At 57.3% G+C, this 14643-nt stretch overlaps 1 protein-coding gene across 2 annotated transcripts in view; it reads right to left on the bottom strand.

Moving 5' to 3' along the window:
• Positions 1-5495: 5495 nt before the first annotated feature.
• The window catches only part of KIRREL1 (kirre like nephrin family adhesion molecule 1), an 87264-nt gene continuing 78116 nt past the window's right edge, over positions 5496-14643 (bottom strand). Inside the window, exons 7-14 of one of the 2 annotated variants that reach the window (XM_074938653.1) lie at positions 14468-14595; positions 14242-14368; positions 13416-13516; positions 8968-9166; positions 8010-8117; positions 7227-7366; positions 6324-6401; positions 5496-5966 (exon numbers count right to left, since the gene is read on the bottom strand). In XM_074938653.1, the coding sequence (XP_074794754.1) occupies positions 5496-5966; positions 6324-6401; positions 7227-7366; positions 8010-8117; positions 8968-9166; positions 13416-13516; positions 14242-14368; positions 14468-14595 (1352 nt within the window). Of the gene's footprint in view, positions 5967-6323; positions 6402-7226; positions 7367-8009; positions 8118-8967; positions 9167-13415; positions 13517-14241; positions 14596-14643 lie in introns of both variants that reach the window. The other variant, XM_074938651.1, reaches the window with a different exon arrangement.

Genomic DNA, 14643 nt, shown 5'->3' with positions numbered 1-14643 from the left:
AGGGAGAATGGGGGTCACCGGGGGTAGGGTGGGGAAGGAAACATAGACCACAGCTGCAGGCCATGAGCGCGGTTCCTGGGCTTGGGCTCAGGGCCTTGCGGGATCGGGCCTGTTTTAAAGGTACCTTCGTAGGGGAGGGGGTCAAGGTTAACTCCTTGCACTCAGCCATGGGGATGTGGGGGGGGGGGGGAGGTCTAACAAGGGTGAAAGCTTGTGAATTAGCACCAGAGGCGGGAGTGAGTCAAACCAAGGGGTGGGTTGTTCCTGACTGCAGGGGCAGGGGGGGATCCATCCTCTCCCTCTCCACAGCCCCCCAGCCCCAGCCCCCTGATGCAAAGGAAAGACCGACCAGGTGCTGGGTTCAGCTGACGAGCTCTGGGACAAGGCAGGCAGAGAGGTAGGCCCGAGCCATCGCCGAGGTCCCGAGTGGAGAGGAACCCGCCCGCGCCCGGCTGGATCTGGTGCTGGCTTCTGGCACTGAGCTAACCCGGCTCCTTTCTGGGCTAGAGAAGCGTCCGAACTGCTCCCATCATCCAGCTGCCCAAGGGGCATTTTGCTGGGGGGACGCAAAGCGATCGAAGGCCGCTCGGCACCCAGCCCCAGTGAAATTCCACGGGTCCTGGGTTCCCAGCTCCCTTCGGCCTGCTCCACACACAGCACTTGCACCGGTTTGACTCAAAAAATGGTCTAAAGTTACTCATGCAAAAACCCCTGCTTGAGCCTGCAAATGCAAGGACGTGGGCTGTCGACAGCAGGAATTGTGCCTGGGAACCTCTGAATGTTGATGCCTGAGCCTCTGCTAGCCCTGAGCTCATCTGGTAGCCAAGCTGTGGCAGGCGCCCCAATCTCTAGCTGTGCGGCCACGCCGCCACTAAGAGGAGACAGAACACCCCACGGGTTGGGTTACACCAGTTTGATGGACACAAACCAGGTCGAACCCAGGAGTCCTGACTCCCAGCCCTGGCTGTTGTAAGCCACGAGACTCCTTTCCTAGGAGTCCAGACTCCCAGTCCCCATATCTAACCACTATACTCCCTTCCCAGAGCTAGGAATAGGACCCAGGAATCCTGACTCCCAGTCCTCTGATCTAACCACTAGACCTCCCGCCCCTTCCAGAGCTGGGAATAGAACCCAGGTGTCCTGGCTCTCACCCCTGGGATGCACTGGGAGCCAGTCCCAGTGAGCAGGAGTTGGCCACAAGCAGGTTTACACCACAGAGCACAAATGCTCAAGAGAGGAAAGCGAAGAGCAGCCGTCCAGGGGCCATTCAAACCCCGAAGCCAGACTGAGATCAAGTGAGAAAAACAAATCTCAGGATTTAAACCCTAGGACCAGCTACGCCTTGCGGCTTTTCTCCAGCTTCCCCTCACAGACACAACTCCCTCCCTCGAGGAATTATTGCTTTGCCCTCGTTTTCCACGGCCCTCTACACACGCCCAGCCAAGCCCCATGATCTCTGCAGGGTGCACGGAGCGCCCCCCTGGAGTCAAGGTTGCCCAACACATTCCATTCCGAGACCCTGCTTTCAGTTGGTTGGAACATTGCAGACGTTAACCCTTCGGTCTGAAATTTCCCATGCCAGCTGTCCGCCTCAAAGTGGAAGTTTTGGGTGGCGTTGATCTATAATTATATACTGCTGAGCATTAAGAACACGTGCTTCCAGCTTTCAAGAATTTGCTTGGCAGGATATTTATATAAAATATATATTTAGATACATTCATATAAAAAACCCCAAAACCCCTTCTCACGTGTCCGACTCATGCCAGCAAATTAGCCAGCACCGGTTTGTTACTTACGATGACTATTAGTCATTATTATTCGTATTGCAGCAGCCCCTGGCCCCAGTCATGGACCATGACGCCAGATTTGGCTCACACTTTATATTAAGCTCCCACTGCCTTTGCTAGCAGTCCCAACTGCTCACAAATTGTGAATCAGACCTCCCACAAATCATGAGCTGGGACAAAAATTGGGTTCTTTTGATTCTCCTGCAGGCTTCTGAACGTTCCAGGGTCACGTTCGCAGGTGTGGGGAGGAGTGTGATGTCTAGTGGTTAGAGCCTGGAGCCTGGGTTCTTTTCTTTAAAACCACGAGAGCTAGAAATGTATTACTAAGGGGGGGAAAAAGCTGAAGTTCAAAATAACATGACTTCTGAAAGTGGCACGTTAAGAGCTGGTCCCTGGGTCAGGTTGTTAGCCTGAGACCAGGCAGACCCAGGGGCAACTCTATTCTCCTATCTGACCCGGGGCACGACTGAGCCAGATATTGGGCAGTGTTACGCCCAGAGTTGCAATGCCTAACTCATTGGGAGCTAAAACTCAGTTTCCAAAAGGATTTAGGCACTTTGGAGCAAAAATCCCATCAGCTGTCCATGAGAGTCAGGCTCTGGAGTGCCTAAACCCCTTCGGAAAACGATCTGGGTTCCTAAATCAGTTAGGCGTTGCGATGCTGAGTGCAGCTAGGCCAAAACACCTTTAAAAATCTGGGTCGCCGGGCTCCAGTTCCCCATCTGTACCATGGGGCTAAGAACCTGAGAACGGCCCTCCTAGGTCAGACCAGTGGTCCATGTAGCCCAGTATCTTGCCTTCTGACATAGGCCAGTGCCAGATGCTTCAGAGACCAGCCCTGCCCTGCCTCACAGGGGGTCTTGAGGAAAAGCACAGTGACGATTGTGAGGTTCTCAGGGGCCAGGGTAATGGCCGCTGTATAAGTCCCATAAATAGGGCAGGAAAAGAAAAACAAGCCCATATCACGACACATGATCAAATCCGGCTGCTTCCGAACAGGCTAAATAAAGGGTCAGGCGATGTTTTAATAAACGGTGACCCCTCGTCTTCGGGTGTTATAGGTTTCAGCCAGCCAACCGGCCGCTATAACCATTGCTAACCCCTGCTGCTGATGCCGATAACCCACGCGGCTCACGGCTGTACAATATCTGAATGGCTCCATAATGTAGAGGGGGGCGGGGCGGTATCTGTACTTAAAATCAAGGCCCCGAACTGTGCAAACGAAACCGATGCTGCAGGGTCAGAAGGGTCACAGGAAAAGATCCAGAACTGCTGCAGTCCAGGGCTGGAGCGGCCCTGCCACGCCGGCAGGTACTAGCAGGGAACAGTCAAGACAGGGCTGGTGGCTTTGCCCTCTGCCCAGCCACGCAGGAGATCAGAGTTCGACTCCTGGGCCGGGCTGCGACTGTGGAGAAGTAGGGCCTGGGTTCGAGTCCTGCTCCCTAATGGAGCGATGGCAGAAAGGGCAGTAAAGGTGGGGGCCGGGATCCTGCTCAGCGCCGCTTAGGATTTGCATTGCTCACGCTGCAGGGCGGGACCCAGTGTCGCTCAGCAGCGCCCCCTCTGCCTGGCTGGGGAATGGCACTGCCAGGCTTCGAAAACGGAGCCCGCCCCCCTCATCCCTTCCAGGAGTGGGGTGCAGCTTTGCTGGGATACTTGGTAACCTTGAAAGATACCCTTCACCCCCACCAAAATAACAGCCCTGGGATATCCAGGGGCACCCATCATTTCTCAATGGGCAGCCCTGCAAAGCCCATATCGTCAGTGAAGGCTGCATCCACAACTTTCAGCCCTAAAAACACAGCTCTTGATGCCTCAAGCTAAAGGGGCAGCTCCTCCCCTGGCCTCGGGGACAGGCTGCTGTAGTGGCTGGTGCCAGGCACTAGGGGGAGAGATGAGCCTTCAGCTTCCCCGTCCCGGGGTGCCACCAGCCCCGCAAACATTTAGCCCCGCCGACGCCCCCGCCCCCTTGGCTTGGTTCCACCGCGCAAGCAAATGCCGACGGGTCAAATAAAGCTGAAGTTCAAGGCACAGGAAGTGGTGGAAGAGGCAGGATTCCAATCGGTCCTTTCGGAGGAAAAAACCAACCAACCAACCGCCCCCCTCCCGCCCCCCGTATAAAATATATATATAAAAAAATCCAACGTAAACCCAAACAAACGTATTCAAAGTGCTAGGGACGGGGGACGGAGTCAACTTGGCCCTGGACGGATGGGGTACTGGGGGAGAGATTGGGGCCCCCTGCTTTCTTCCTGAAGAGGAACGCCACACGGGGGAGGGATCCAATTTGGGGTGTGAGCGGCAAGGGGTGCTGTTGTGAATGGAAGCACTCGGGGGTGGGGCTGACCTTTCTCCCTAGGGCCAGCAGTGCCCTCGAGGTCAGGGATTCACAACGTAGGGGTCGCGAGCACTTCACCCTTCCCATATTGCTAAGTGGGGCAGGAGGGATCCCAGTATGGGAAAGGGGTGCTGGTATAGGATAGGGAGTACCTGTATTGTATAGGCGGGTCCCAGTATTGCACATGGGACCCTGGTATGGAACAGGGGGCCCCACTATAGGATAGGGGGTCCCTGGTCTGGAATAGGGGATCCCAGTACTGGACATGGGTCCCTGGTCTGGAATAGGGGGTCCTGGTATTGGATGGGGGTCCCGGGGGTGGACTAGATCAAAAGCTGCAGCTCCAGGTTGGTTTTCCACATTAGGGCCCGATCCTGCCAGGCGCTGAGCGATGGGCGCTGAGGCAGGATCAGAGCCCTTTGGCCATTCGGAGGCTGGCTGCAGGATTAGCCGGCCTGCCGGCCGACAGGCACCCACACCCCCCATCTGGGCACGTTCACATCTAGAGCGCAGTGTCCCCTGCGGCACCCTGGGAGCCCGGCGGGTCCCATCGTGCCCTGGGAGCCGGTGATGGCACGACTCTCTGCCTCCTAGCGGCCAAGCTGTGCGGGAGCCAGTTGCAGACCCCAGGGATCCCACGGCCCCCAGGGGAATGAACAACCTAGCCTGCCTTCAGCCACCCCCCCAATGCCACTTGGTCCTCCGCTGCCCCACAATCCCCCCCACCCCTTGTTGTCACAACCTTTCACCCCCAGCCTGGAGTTCAGCTCTCGGCCCATCTCCCCGCAAAGATCCGACGACGCCTGGCAGAGAAATCGGGTCTCCCCAGCATGGCCGGGGGCAAGTTTCCAGAGTCTTGCTTGGAGCTGGATGGGGCGGGGTGGGATGCAGGCCATGGGAGGGAATCTCCCCCCCTGCAGCTACCAGCACGCTTTATCCGGCCTCCAGCCTGCTGGGAGGAGAGCTGTGCCACGCGTGAGCAAGGCCGGGGCAGGGGTGGGGGTGAGGCTCCCCAGCCCCCCCCCCCAAAATCTGTTTTCCTTCCAGTCGGGGAGGGCGCCGGCCCCTCGAGACATGGACTGAAAAGAACGAACGAAGACAACGTGACGGGTGGCTGGCTGGAAGCTCAGATATAGGGGAAGAGGGGCCCCGGAGTCAGCCGGACGCCAGGGTCCCCGGAATACAGGCGGTGAGGGGTGCAGTTGCCGGGCAGGCTGAGAGTCCTGCCGCTGGGTGGGGGTTAGGGGCGGGTGTGGGGAGGGGGGTTCTGGAAAAGCCCCTGAATATCAGAGGACAGTCACAAAGTACCTATGACCCCCACCCCCTTTTGTCTCCGGGGAGGATCGTCCCCCCCCCAGCCCCCAGGCCCTTCAGACGTGAGTCTGCATCCTCTGCTGGAACCGCTGCCCGTAGTCCGAGTGCTGGGAGGTGTAGGAGAAGCGGGTGGCGCTGGCGTACTTGCCCATGGGGTCGTAGGCGTCGTAGGGGGCACGGTCCAAGCTGGGCGGAGGGGGCTGGCTGTAGCCCAGGCGGTAGGTGGCGTAGCCGGCGCTGGGCGGGAAGGCGGCGTGGCCGCCGTAGTTCTCGTAGGAGAGCTGGCTGGCCGTCTCGCCCGAGGCGGTGCCCGGCGGGGGCCCCGGGGCCGGCTCGGCGCTGTACTCCGACGCGGGGCCCCGGCTGTAGGTGCTCAGCTGGGCGTAGCCGCTGGAGTGGGAGAGGCGGGAGGAGGGGCGCATGTCGTAGCGGGCGGGGCCCGGGGCGCGGTAGTCGGCGTAGAGCACGGTGCGGGAGGGCGGGCGGTCCTCGTGGGCACGAACATTGTAGTAGCCGTTGGTTGGGTCCTGGAAGGGGAAAGGAGAGGGGCAGGTTCAGGCAGCGCCAGGGGGCTCACAAGGGGCAGGGCAAAGCTCTGGGTGCCTGTGGAATATTCCGGGGGCAGAGCTGGGCAAAGAACCCAGGAGTCCTGGCTCCCACCCCCAGCAGAGACACACATGTAATCCCTTCTGCACACAGAGTTGCTGGCATGCACGCACCATCACACACCCCTTCGCACGCAAGCACACTCGCTGGTGCGCTCAGGCACATTGGCACCAAGGCACAATCACTCCCCCGCACACGCCAGGCCGCCTGTCCCTGCCCACGCACACACGCGCCGTTGCACGCTCAGTGGGCAGGCGCCCCCCGGGGTGGTGCCGGACCTTGAGTTCGTACTCCTCCCGCGTGTCGATGGTGTCGCACCGCATATCCTGCTTCAGGTCCACGTCGTCCTTGAACGACTGTGGAGGGAGATGGGAAAGGGACCCGTCAGCTTCCTTAGCCCACCGGCCGCTCGGCTCCCCAGCCCCCAAGTCATCCCACCCACCCCGACCTGAACGCAGGACCAAGCAGGCTGTGGCTCCTCCCCACACTCTGGGGACACTGATGTAACCAGCCAAGAATGGGACCCAGGAATCTGGGCTCCCTATTCTAATTACTAGCCCACACTCCCCTCACAGACCCATAGAGAACCCAGGAGTCCAAGTCCTGTACCCTGGGTTGGCAGCACCGGGGATTGAATCTGGGACCTTTGAAACGTAAAGCCTGAGTTGCTATGGCTTGAGCTAAAGGAGAGAGCCTGCAACAGCCTCATTAACCCCTATTGATCACAGAGACAAAGCACCACTGAGTTACACCGCCCGCCCTGGCCCTCGGGGGGCGCTCCCAGCAGCTACAGCCCAGGGTGGACTAGACATGGGTGGCTCCGTGGGGCATGGCTGGAGCTGTGGCATCAGGCTTAGCCCACTGGGCTGTTTGATGCGTGCCAGGCTGGCCTCCTGCCCACCTCCCTCTTGTGAAGTGTGCGGCCAGGAGGCCCCAGAACCCAGGAGTCCTGCCTCCCTGTTCTAATCACCAGGCCATACTCCCGGTCCCAGGAAGGGAATCCAGGAGTCCTGGCTCCCAGCCACCTTCCCCACCACTCTAACCAGTAACACACGCTCTCTGTCCCACAGATGTGCACAGAACCCAGGAGTCCTGCTCTGAGCAGTAGTGAACTGTCTCGCTCTGTCGTGCTGCTGGGCTCGTTCCGGGGCCCCGGGGGGAGATTGGGGGGGGGCCCTCACCGAGTAGATGGCCTTCATGACGCGGGTTGCTGTGGAGACGCTGGCCGTGTCCTCCTCGCGGTCTGCATGCAGCGTCAGGGGCTCCCGGTTCACCGTCTCCACCTTGATGTCCAGCTTGCGGAGGGTCACGTCCTTGCGGCCTGTGAGACACACAGACTGATGGATGGATGGACAGGGGGGCTCTGCCAGCCGCACCCCGGGCTTCTCCTAGCTGGAGACCCCAGCCCAGAGCCCTGGCTTTCGGGGGCCCTGGACTCACCCTTCCCCCTGGCCTGGAGAAACTGGCCTCCTTCCTGGAAAGCCCCCGCAGCCGCCAGTCCCCCCTGCTAGGACGGGGCCTTGGCCAGGGACCTCATGGGCCCAGAGAAAGCGCACCCCCGTAGCAGGGCTTCCCCGCTTCCAGCTGCTCCTGGCCCCAACACCTGGCCCCGTGGGCACCTGCCTACGCCCAGCACCTGGCGCAAAGGAGCCATGGCCGTTCCCATCGCCTGCAGGTGTCGTGGGCTTTCCAAGGGGCGCCCCCGGTGGACGAGGCTGCTTGTGGGCCACGTGCTCCATCCTGGGGTGACGGGGGCATCGGCCCGCAGACTGACACATCCAGCTTTGGGGGAGACGCATCCAGCCGTGGCCCCTGTGGACCACACGGCTTCTTGGTACCGTCCCGGCCTGTCCCTTGAGTGGCTGGTAGGTGCCGGCTGGGGCAGGCTGGAGCCGTTCCCCTCCCTCCTCGCCCCCGGGCGGAGTTGAAGGGGGTTCCCGGGAATCCCGCCCCCCCGCACTCACTTCCTTTGCGGCGCCTGTAGAGGAAGCAGACCAAGGCGACGAGGAAGAAGATGAGGAGGATGCTGGCCCCGATGGTGGCTCCGGCGATGATGCCCACGGGCAGGACTTCTGCAGGGGGAACGGGGGGTGCTTTAGCTGGGGGAGCCGTGCTGCCCCCTTCCTGCCGGTTCCTCCCTAGCCCACTCTCACCCCTTAGCCCCGACTGCCTTGAGATGGAGAAGGATCCCCTCCAAGGTTGGCATTGCTAGCCTGCTCCCCAGATGGGGAAACTGAGGCACAGAGAGGGGAAGGGAGCTGCCCAAGGCCTCACACAGTCAGTGGCAGAGAACCAAGGAATCCACCCAGCCTCCTGCTCTAACCATCAGACAACACTGTCCCCCAGAACTGGGAATGGAAGACAGGGCTCCCCATTCCCAACCTGCTGTAAACCCTGGTTCAGGCTCCCCTCCTAGAGCTGGGACTAGAACCTGGCTCCTGCTCTAATCACTAGATCCCACTCCCCTCCCAGAGCTGGGGATAGAACCCAGGCGTCCTGCCCCCTCTGCTCTAACCACTGGATCCCACTCCCCTTCGAGAGCTGGGGATAGAACCCAGGCGTCCTGCCCCCTCTGCTCTAACCACTGGATCCCACTCCCCTTCGAGAGCTGGGGATAGAACCCAGGCGTCCTGCCCCCTCTGCTCTAACCACTGGATCCCACTCCCCTCCCAGAGCTGGGGATAGAACCCAGGCGTCCTGCCCCCTCTGCTCTAACCACTGGATCCCACTCCCCTTCGAGAGCTGGGGATAGAACCCAGGCGTCCTGCCCCCTCTGCTCTAACCACTGGATCCCACTCCCCTTCGAGAGCTGGGGATAGAACCCAGGCGTCCTGCCCCCTGTGCTCTAACCACTAGATCCCACTCCCCTCCCAGAGCTGGGGATAGAACCCAGGAGTCCTGACTCCCTCCCCGCCCTGCTACCTTTCTCCTCCAGCTGGATGATGGCCGTCCCCGGCCCAAAGCTGTTCCAGGCCGTGCAGTTGTAGCGTGTCTGGAAATCGGCCTCCATCACATTGTTGATGGTCAGGGTGGAGAGGACCCCGCTGCCCGTGTTGGTTCTCTCCACTGTGTAGCGCTCCAGTGTGCCAGCTTCCAGGATGTTCTCCTTCCAGGCCCAGGCCTATCGCCGGGTGGGGTGTGCAAAAGGGAGAAAGGCCTGGTCAGCTCCCGGGGCTGAGAGCTCCTGCCCCATCACACCTCCGCTAAGCCCGGGAGAACCCTAGCATCCGGGCCAAATCCCAGCTGGTTATCTACAGCCCACCAGCCCCCCTGGTGGGCTGTAGATCGTCCCCTTCACTTCCTGTCCCAAACTGAATGGGCATGTGGGAGGATCACAGCGGGATTCCTCCATTCAGCCACCATCTGCAACTTGAGGACACAGGAGGGGGCACCAGGGCTGTGTCAACAGGTAGGTGGGTAGACAGCAGGGTGTAGACAGGGATAGCTAGATGGGTGTGTATAGGGATAGACAGACAGACAGACAGATAGATATATGGGTGTGTATGGGGATAGATAGAAAGATAGATAGATGTGTATAGGGATAGACAGGTAGGTAGCCAGGTGTGTATGGGGATAGAAGACAGACAGATAGATGAGTGTGTATGGGGATAGACAGACAGAAGACAGGCAGGTAGATGGGTGCGTATGGGGATAGACAGACAGAAGACAGGCGGGTAGATGGGAGTGTATGCGGATAGACAGGCAGGTAGATGGGAGCGTATGGGGATAGACAGACAGAAGACAGGCGGGTAGATGGGTGCGTATGGGGATAGACAGGTGGGTAGATGAATGCGTATGGGGATAGACAGACAGAAGACAGGTGGGTAGATGGGTGCATATGGGGATAGATAGACAGAAGACAGGCAGGTAGATGGGTGCGTATGGGGATAGACAGACAGAAGACAGGCAGGTAGATGGGAGCATATGGGGATAGACAGACAGAAGACAGGCAGGTAGATGGGAGTGTATGGGGATAGACAGACAGAAGACAGGCAGGTAGATGGGTGCGTGTGGGGATAGACAGACAGAAGACAGGCAGGTAGATGGGTGCGTATGGGGATAGATAGACAGAAGACAGGCAGGTAGATGGGTGCGTATGGGGATAGACAGACAGAAGACAGGCAGGTAGATGGGTGCGTATGGGGATAGACAGACAGAAGACAGGCAGGTAGATGGGTGCGTATGGGGATAGACAGATAGAAGACAGGCAGGTAGATGGGTGCGTATGGGGATAGACAGGCAGGTAGATGGGAGCATATGGGGATAGATAGACAGAAGACAGGCAGGTAGATAGGTGCATATGGGGATAGACAGACAGAAGACAGGCAGGTAGATGGGAGTGTATGCGGATAGACAGACAGAAGACAGGCAGGTAGATAGGTGCATATGGGGATAGACAGACAGAAGACAGGCAGGTAGATGGGAGTGTATGCGGATAGACAGGCAGGTAGATGGGAGCGTATGGGGATAGACAGACAGAAGACAGGCAGGTAGATAGGTGCATATGGGGATAGACAGACAGAAGACAGGCAGGTAGATGGGAGTGTATGGGGATAGACAGATAGAAGACAGGCAGGTAGATGGGTGCATATGGGGATAGACAGGCAGGTAGATGGGTGCGTATGGGGATAGACAGACAGAAGACAGGCAGGTAGATGGGTGCGTATGGGGATAGACAGACAGAAGACAGGCAGGTAGATGGGTGCATATGGGGATAGACAGGCAGGTAGATGGGTGCGTATGGGGATAGACAGACAGAAGACAGGCAGGTAGATGGGTGCGTATGGGGATAGACAGATAGAAGACAGGCAGATGAGACAGGAGCAGAGACAAAGGGATGTGAAAGAATGGCAGAGACAGGGAGCGTGAGATTGACAGAGCGATGCAGACAAAGCAAACAGTGACATGTGAGCAATGTTAATACTGCTGAGCTCCGAGACAAATTCAGCTCAGGAAATAGCACAATGCAGACCCCTCCGGGTGGTTATTGCAGCCCCATTGCTCACCACAGGGCCAGGGTGTAATAAACATTTCATACCACGGGCCATTGTAACTCTCCCAGCACAAGCAGGACCAGTGCGTGCCCTGGGCGCGCCGTACAGCCACGGTCACCTGAGGAGACTGCATGTAAGCCTTCCCCGCCACTGTGTTTATTTTTCAATCGAGCTGCTTTAATGGGGCAGTAACGAGGCTGGGTTTTTTTAAAGAGACACTGCCAGCCAGGGCCTCTCCTTTAGGTTACACTGCGGTCGCACGACAAGTCAAGTCCTGGTGTCCCCACAAGGGGGAGTGCTCGTGCCACACCAGAACAGGACCTCGCTTCAGGCTGCTGATTGCTAGCGGTTTTGCTCCTCTGTGTAAACTGCAGTGTCTTTGTTTCCTGACTCACGTCATTCCTTCTCCCTCCATTCCAAAGCAGCCGCTCTGACCTGATCCGAGTAAAGCCATCACGTCCCCTTCCCTCCCCGCAGGATCTGGCTGTAGGTTGGTCAGTGACCCATCCCAAGGTAAAGCCAAGAGTGCTTGTCTCACCCAACGATTGCTCTTGCAATTAACTATTTACAGCTGAGGGGGAGAGGGAAGAGATGCAGCTGGCCTAAGAGCGCAAGGAAACAATAAACGCAGCTGTGAAGGGAAAACGATTATTTGCTGGGAGCATACAGCAGGGGTGGGGTTTGGGGACCTGCACACTCTGACTCCAAATGTCCGACTCTGTCTGCTTCTCACTACCCCTCCGTTCCGGCCTCATTCAACCCTCCTTTTTCTCCGAGCCTCCCCTTCCTTCTCCACCACGGCCAACGCGGCCGTATCCAAGTGCAACTAGAATGGGTCTGAAAATTTTAGACGGAACAGAAACGCAGTTTGGGCAAAATTGAAATATTTCACGGGAACCTGTCGATTTCAACAGTGTTGACGAATCATTTCAATGTTCTCATTTCCAGAACATCAAAAGGTTCCATTTCGAATTCATTGCTCCGATTCATTTTGGTTCAACTTGTATTTTATAGTGAAACGTTAATGTTAATAGTATATTATATTTATGTACAGCAGGACCCCAGTTTTAGGAACATCGACTTTATGAATGATCGCTTACAAGAACCATCTTTCTGCTACAATCCATCAGCTAACGTTCAAGCGACTGTAGAGGCTTGAAAAGTCTGAGAGATTTAGCAGCCACAAAGAAGAGCTGCAGTTTTCTCAAATAAAGGAAAATCCGGCACCCTTAACCCATCTGTTACCACTCATTATGTACACAATCACTGAACAATTAATAAATTAACATATGCACCGTATCACCCTCAACTTTGAGATGTTCAATTTTATGAGCTTTTTGACATTATGAATTCCTCAATCCCCCATTAGTTCACTAAACAGGAGCTCTACTGTATTGTATTTATTATTGTAGATAATATATGTTATATTTATTATTTTAATACAATATCCAAGTTGAAAAGAATCGACATTATTGGAACCAAATGGTTTTGCCTTATGAAACTGAAACATCTCAATGGTTTCGGAGAGAAATTTGGGGGAATTTTTGTTCTGTGCCAAATTTCAAAATGTTGATTTTTTGTTACAATTCAGAACAAAAATTAATTTGGGGAATTTCCGAATTTCCCAGGGAACAAAAATTCAATTGTCCAACCAGCTCCCACGTTATTGATGCCAACGTGACTCTCTGTCTCCCTCTAGTGGCTGGAGGGTATAGAGAGGTTTATGAGCCCACGGATGGGTCCCACCTGGTCCAGTATCTCAACCCGCGGTAACTCATGCTGATGAATCCAGAGACTTTGGCTTCAGATATACCCACGGGGATGTCACAGCATAAACTCCAAGGACAACATGAGTGCCTTAAATTTAGGCTAGTCCATATTGGTGAAATTGACCATGCTAAATTGACCAGCCTCAAGGACTGTGGCTCATCTTACGTCCGCATGCACCAGGCAGCTTGCATCTGTGCTAAGGGCCACTCCAGGCTGACCGTGCTTAGAGCCAAAGTGGATACAGACGAGCTGGAACGGTTCCACTCGGCCCACCCACCACCGTCCTTCACAAATCTCCCAGCATGCCTTCTTCCGGCAGCAGAGCCAGGGACCGTGGGATAGCTCCCCGTTGCAGTCCCTAACCCTGGCGAGTGTGGACTGGCGGAGCTGTTGGTGCATAAACTGGCTTCCGTTCTCTGGCACAGACAACAGGCACAGCTCCTCAGCCCAGGGGGCGTTGAGAAGCACAGAGACCGTGGTGACGAGGTCCTGGTTAGGAAGGAAGCTGCTGCTGCCCTGGTGTGTTAGCTAGAGGGTCCCCAGCCCAGGCCGGGTTGCCCCCCGTCCCGCCCCTTGTGGAGAGCACCCCCCCAGGAGAGCACTCACAATGCGGTCGGGGGGTGGCGTGCTCCCGATGAAACACTCCACTTTCCCGCGGTCGCCACGCACAGCGTACTGAACGGCCTCGCTCGAGATGATCGGGGGGCCTGTGGGGGGAGAGAAACAGCTGCTTAAAATAGGCACCGTAAGCCAGAGACTGCCTGGGGCAGAGCGGGCACTCCACGGCTGTGGAGCATCCCACCAGGCTCATTAGTTAACAAGAATGGGGAGCTGCAGCAGGCCGGGGAGAGCATCCCTGGAGGGAGTAGGAGATGGGATGCCATGCTGCAGTGTTCTGAGAGATAAGGAGTCCCATGCACGGGGCACTGTGCCAGGGGTACCAGTCATGGGTATGAATACTGGGGTACTGTGCCAGGGTACCAATGGGTATGAATAATGGGGTACTGTGCCAGGGGTACAGAGTCATGGGTCTGAATACTGGGGTATGGTGCCCTGGGTACCGAGTCATGGGCATGAATACTGGGGTACTGTGCCAGGAGTACCAATGGGCATGAATACTGGGGCATTGTACTCAAGGTACCAAGTCGTGGGTACGAATACTGGGGCATCATGTCCAGGGTACCAAGTTGTGGGTTTGAATACTGGGGTACTATGCCAGGGTACCAGTCATGGTCATGAATACTGGCATACTGTCCCTCGGTACCAAGTCGTGGGTTTGAATACTGGGGTACTGTGCCCAGGGTACCAAGTCGGTCCAAATACTGGGGCATCGTGCCCAGGGTACCAAGCTGAGGGTTTGAATACCCGGGTACTGTGGGTATGAACACGGGGGTACAGCCTGCTCCCCAATACCCTGGGCAGAAGGCCTCACCATTGACAAAGAGGGCGACCTCCCGCTCGCCCACGCCAATCCTGGGCACGATGGCTTTGCAGACGTACTGCCCAGCGTCAGCCTGCGTCACCGACTTCAGGTAGAGCTGGTTGCTGTTGCTCAGCACCTGGGCACAAACACAGGGCGGAGCATGAGAGGGGGGCGTGTGCGGCGGGGGACAGGCCGTACGAGCCCCTGGGCTATGGGGCGCTGGGAGAGGAATTACCATGTTGGATTCTTTTTTGGTCCAGGTAAGGGTCAGCGGGGGGTTGCCGGCCCACACGCATGTCAGCGTCACATCCGAGCCGATGTCGGTGGTCGTGGGCTTGGGGTCCACCACGATCCGAGGGGCAACTGCAAGAGAGAGACGTCAGCGGCCCTGGGTGCGCAGGTATGTTCCTG

Source organism: Natator depressus, chromosome 24, assembly GCF_965152275.1.
Source record: "Natator depressus isolate rNatDep1 chromosome 24, rNatDep2.hap1, whole genome shotgun sequence".
Taxonomy (NCBI): domain Eukaryota; kingdom Metazoa; phylum Chordata; order Testudines; family Cheloniidae; genus Natator; species Natator depressus.
The sequence above is the reverse complement of the archived record's forward strand: the minus strand, read 5'-3'. Positions and strand labels throughout refer to the sequence as shown.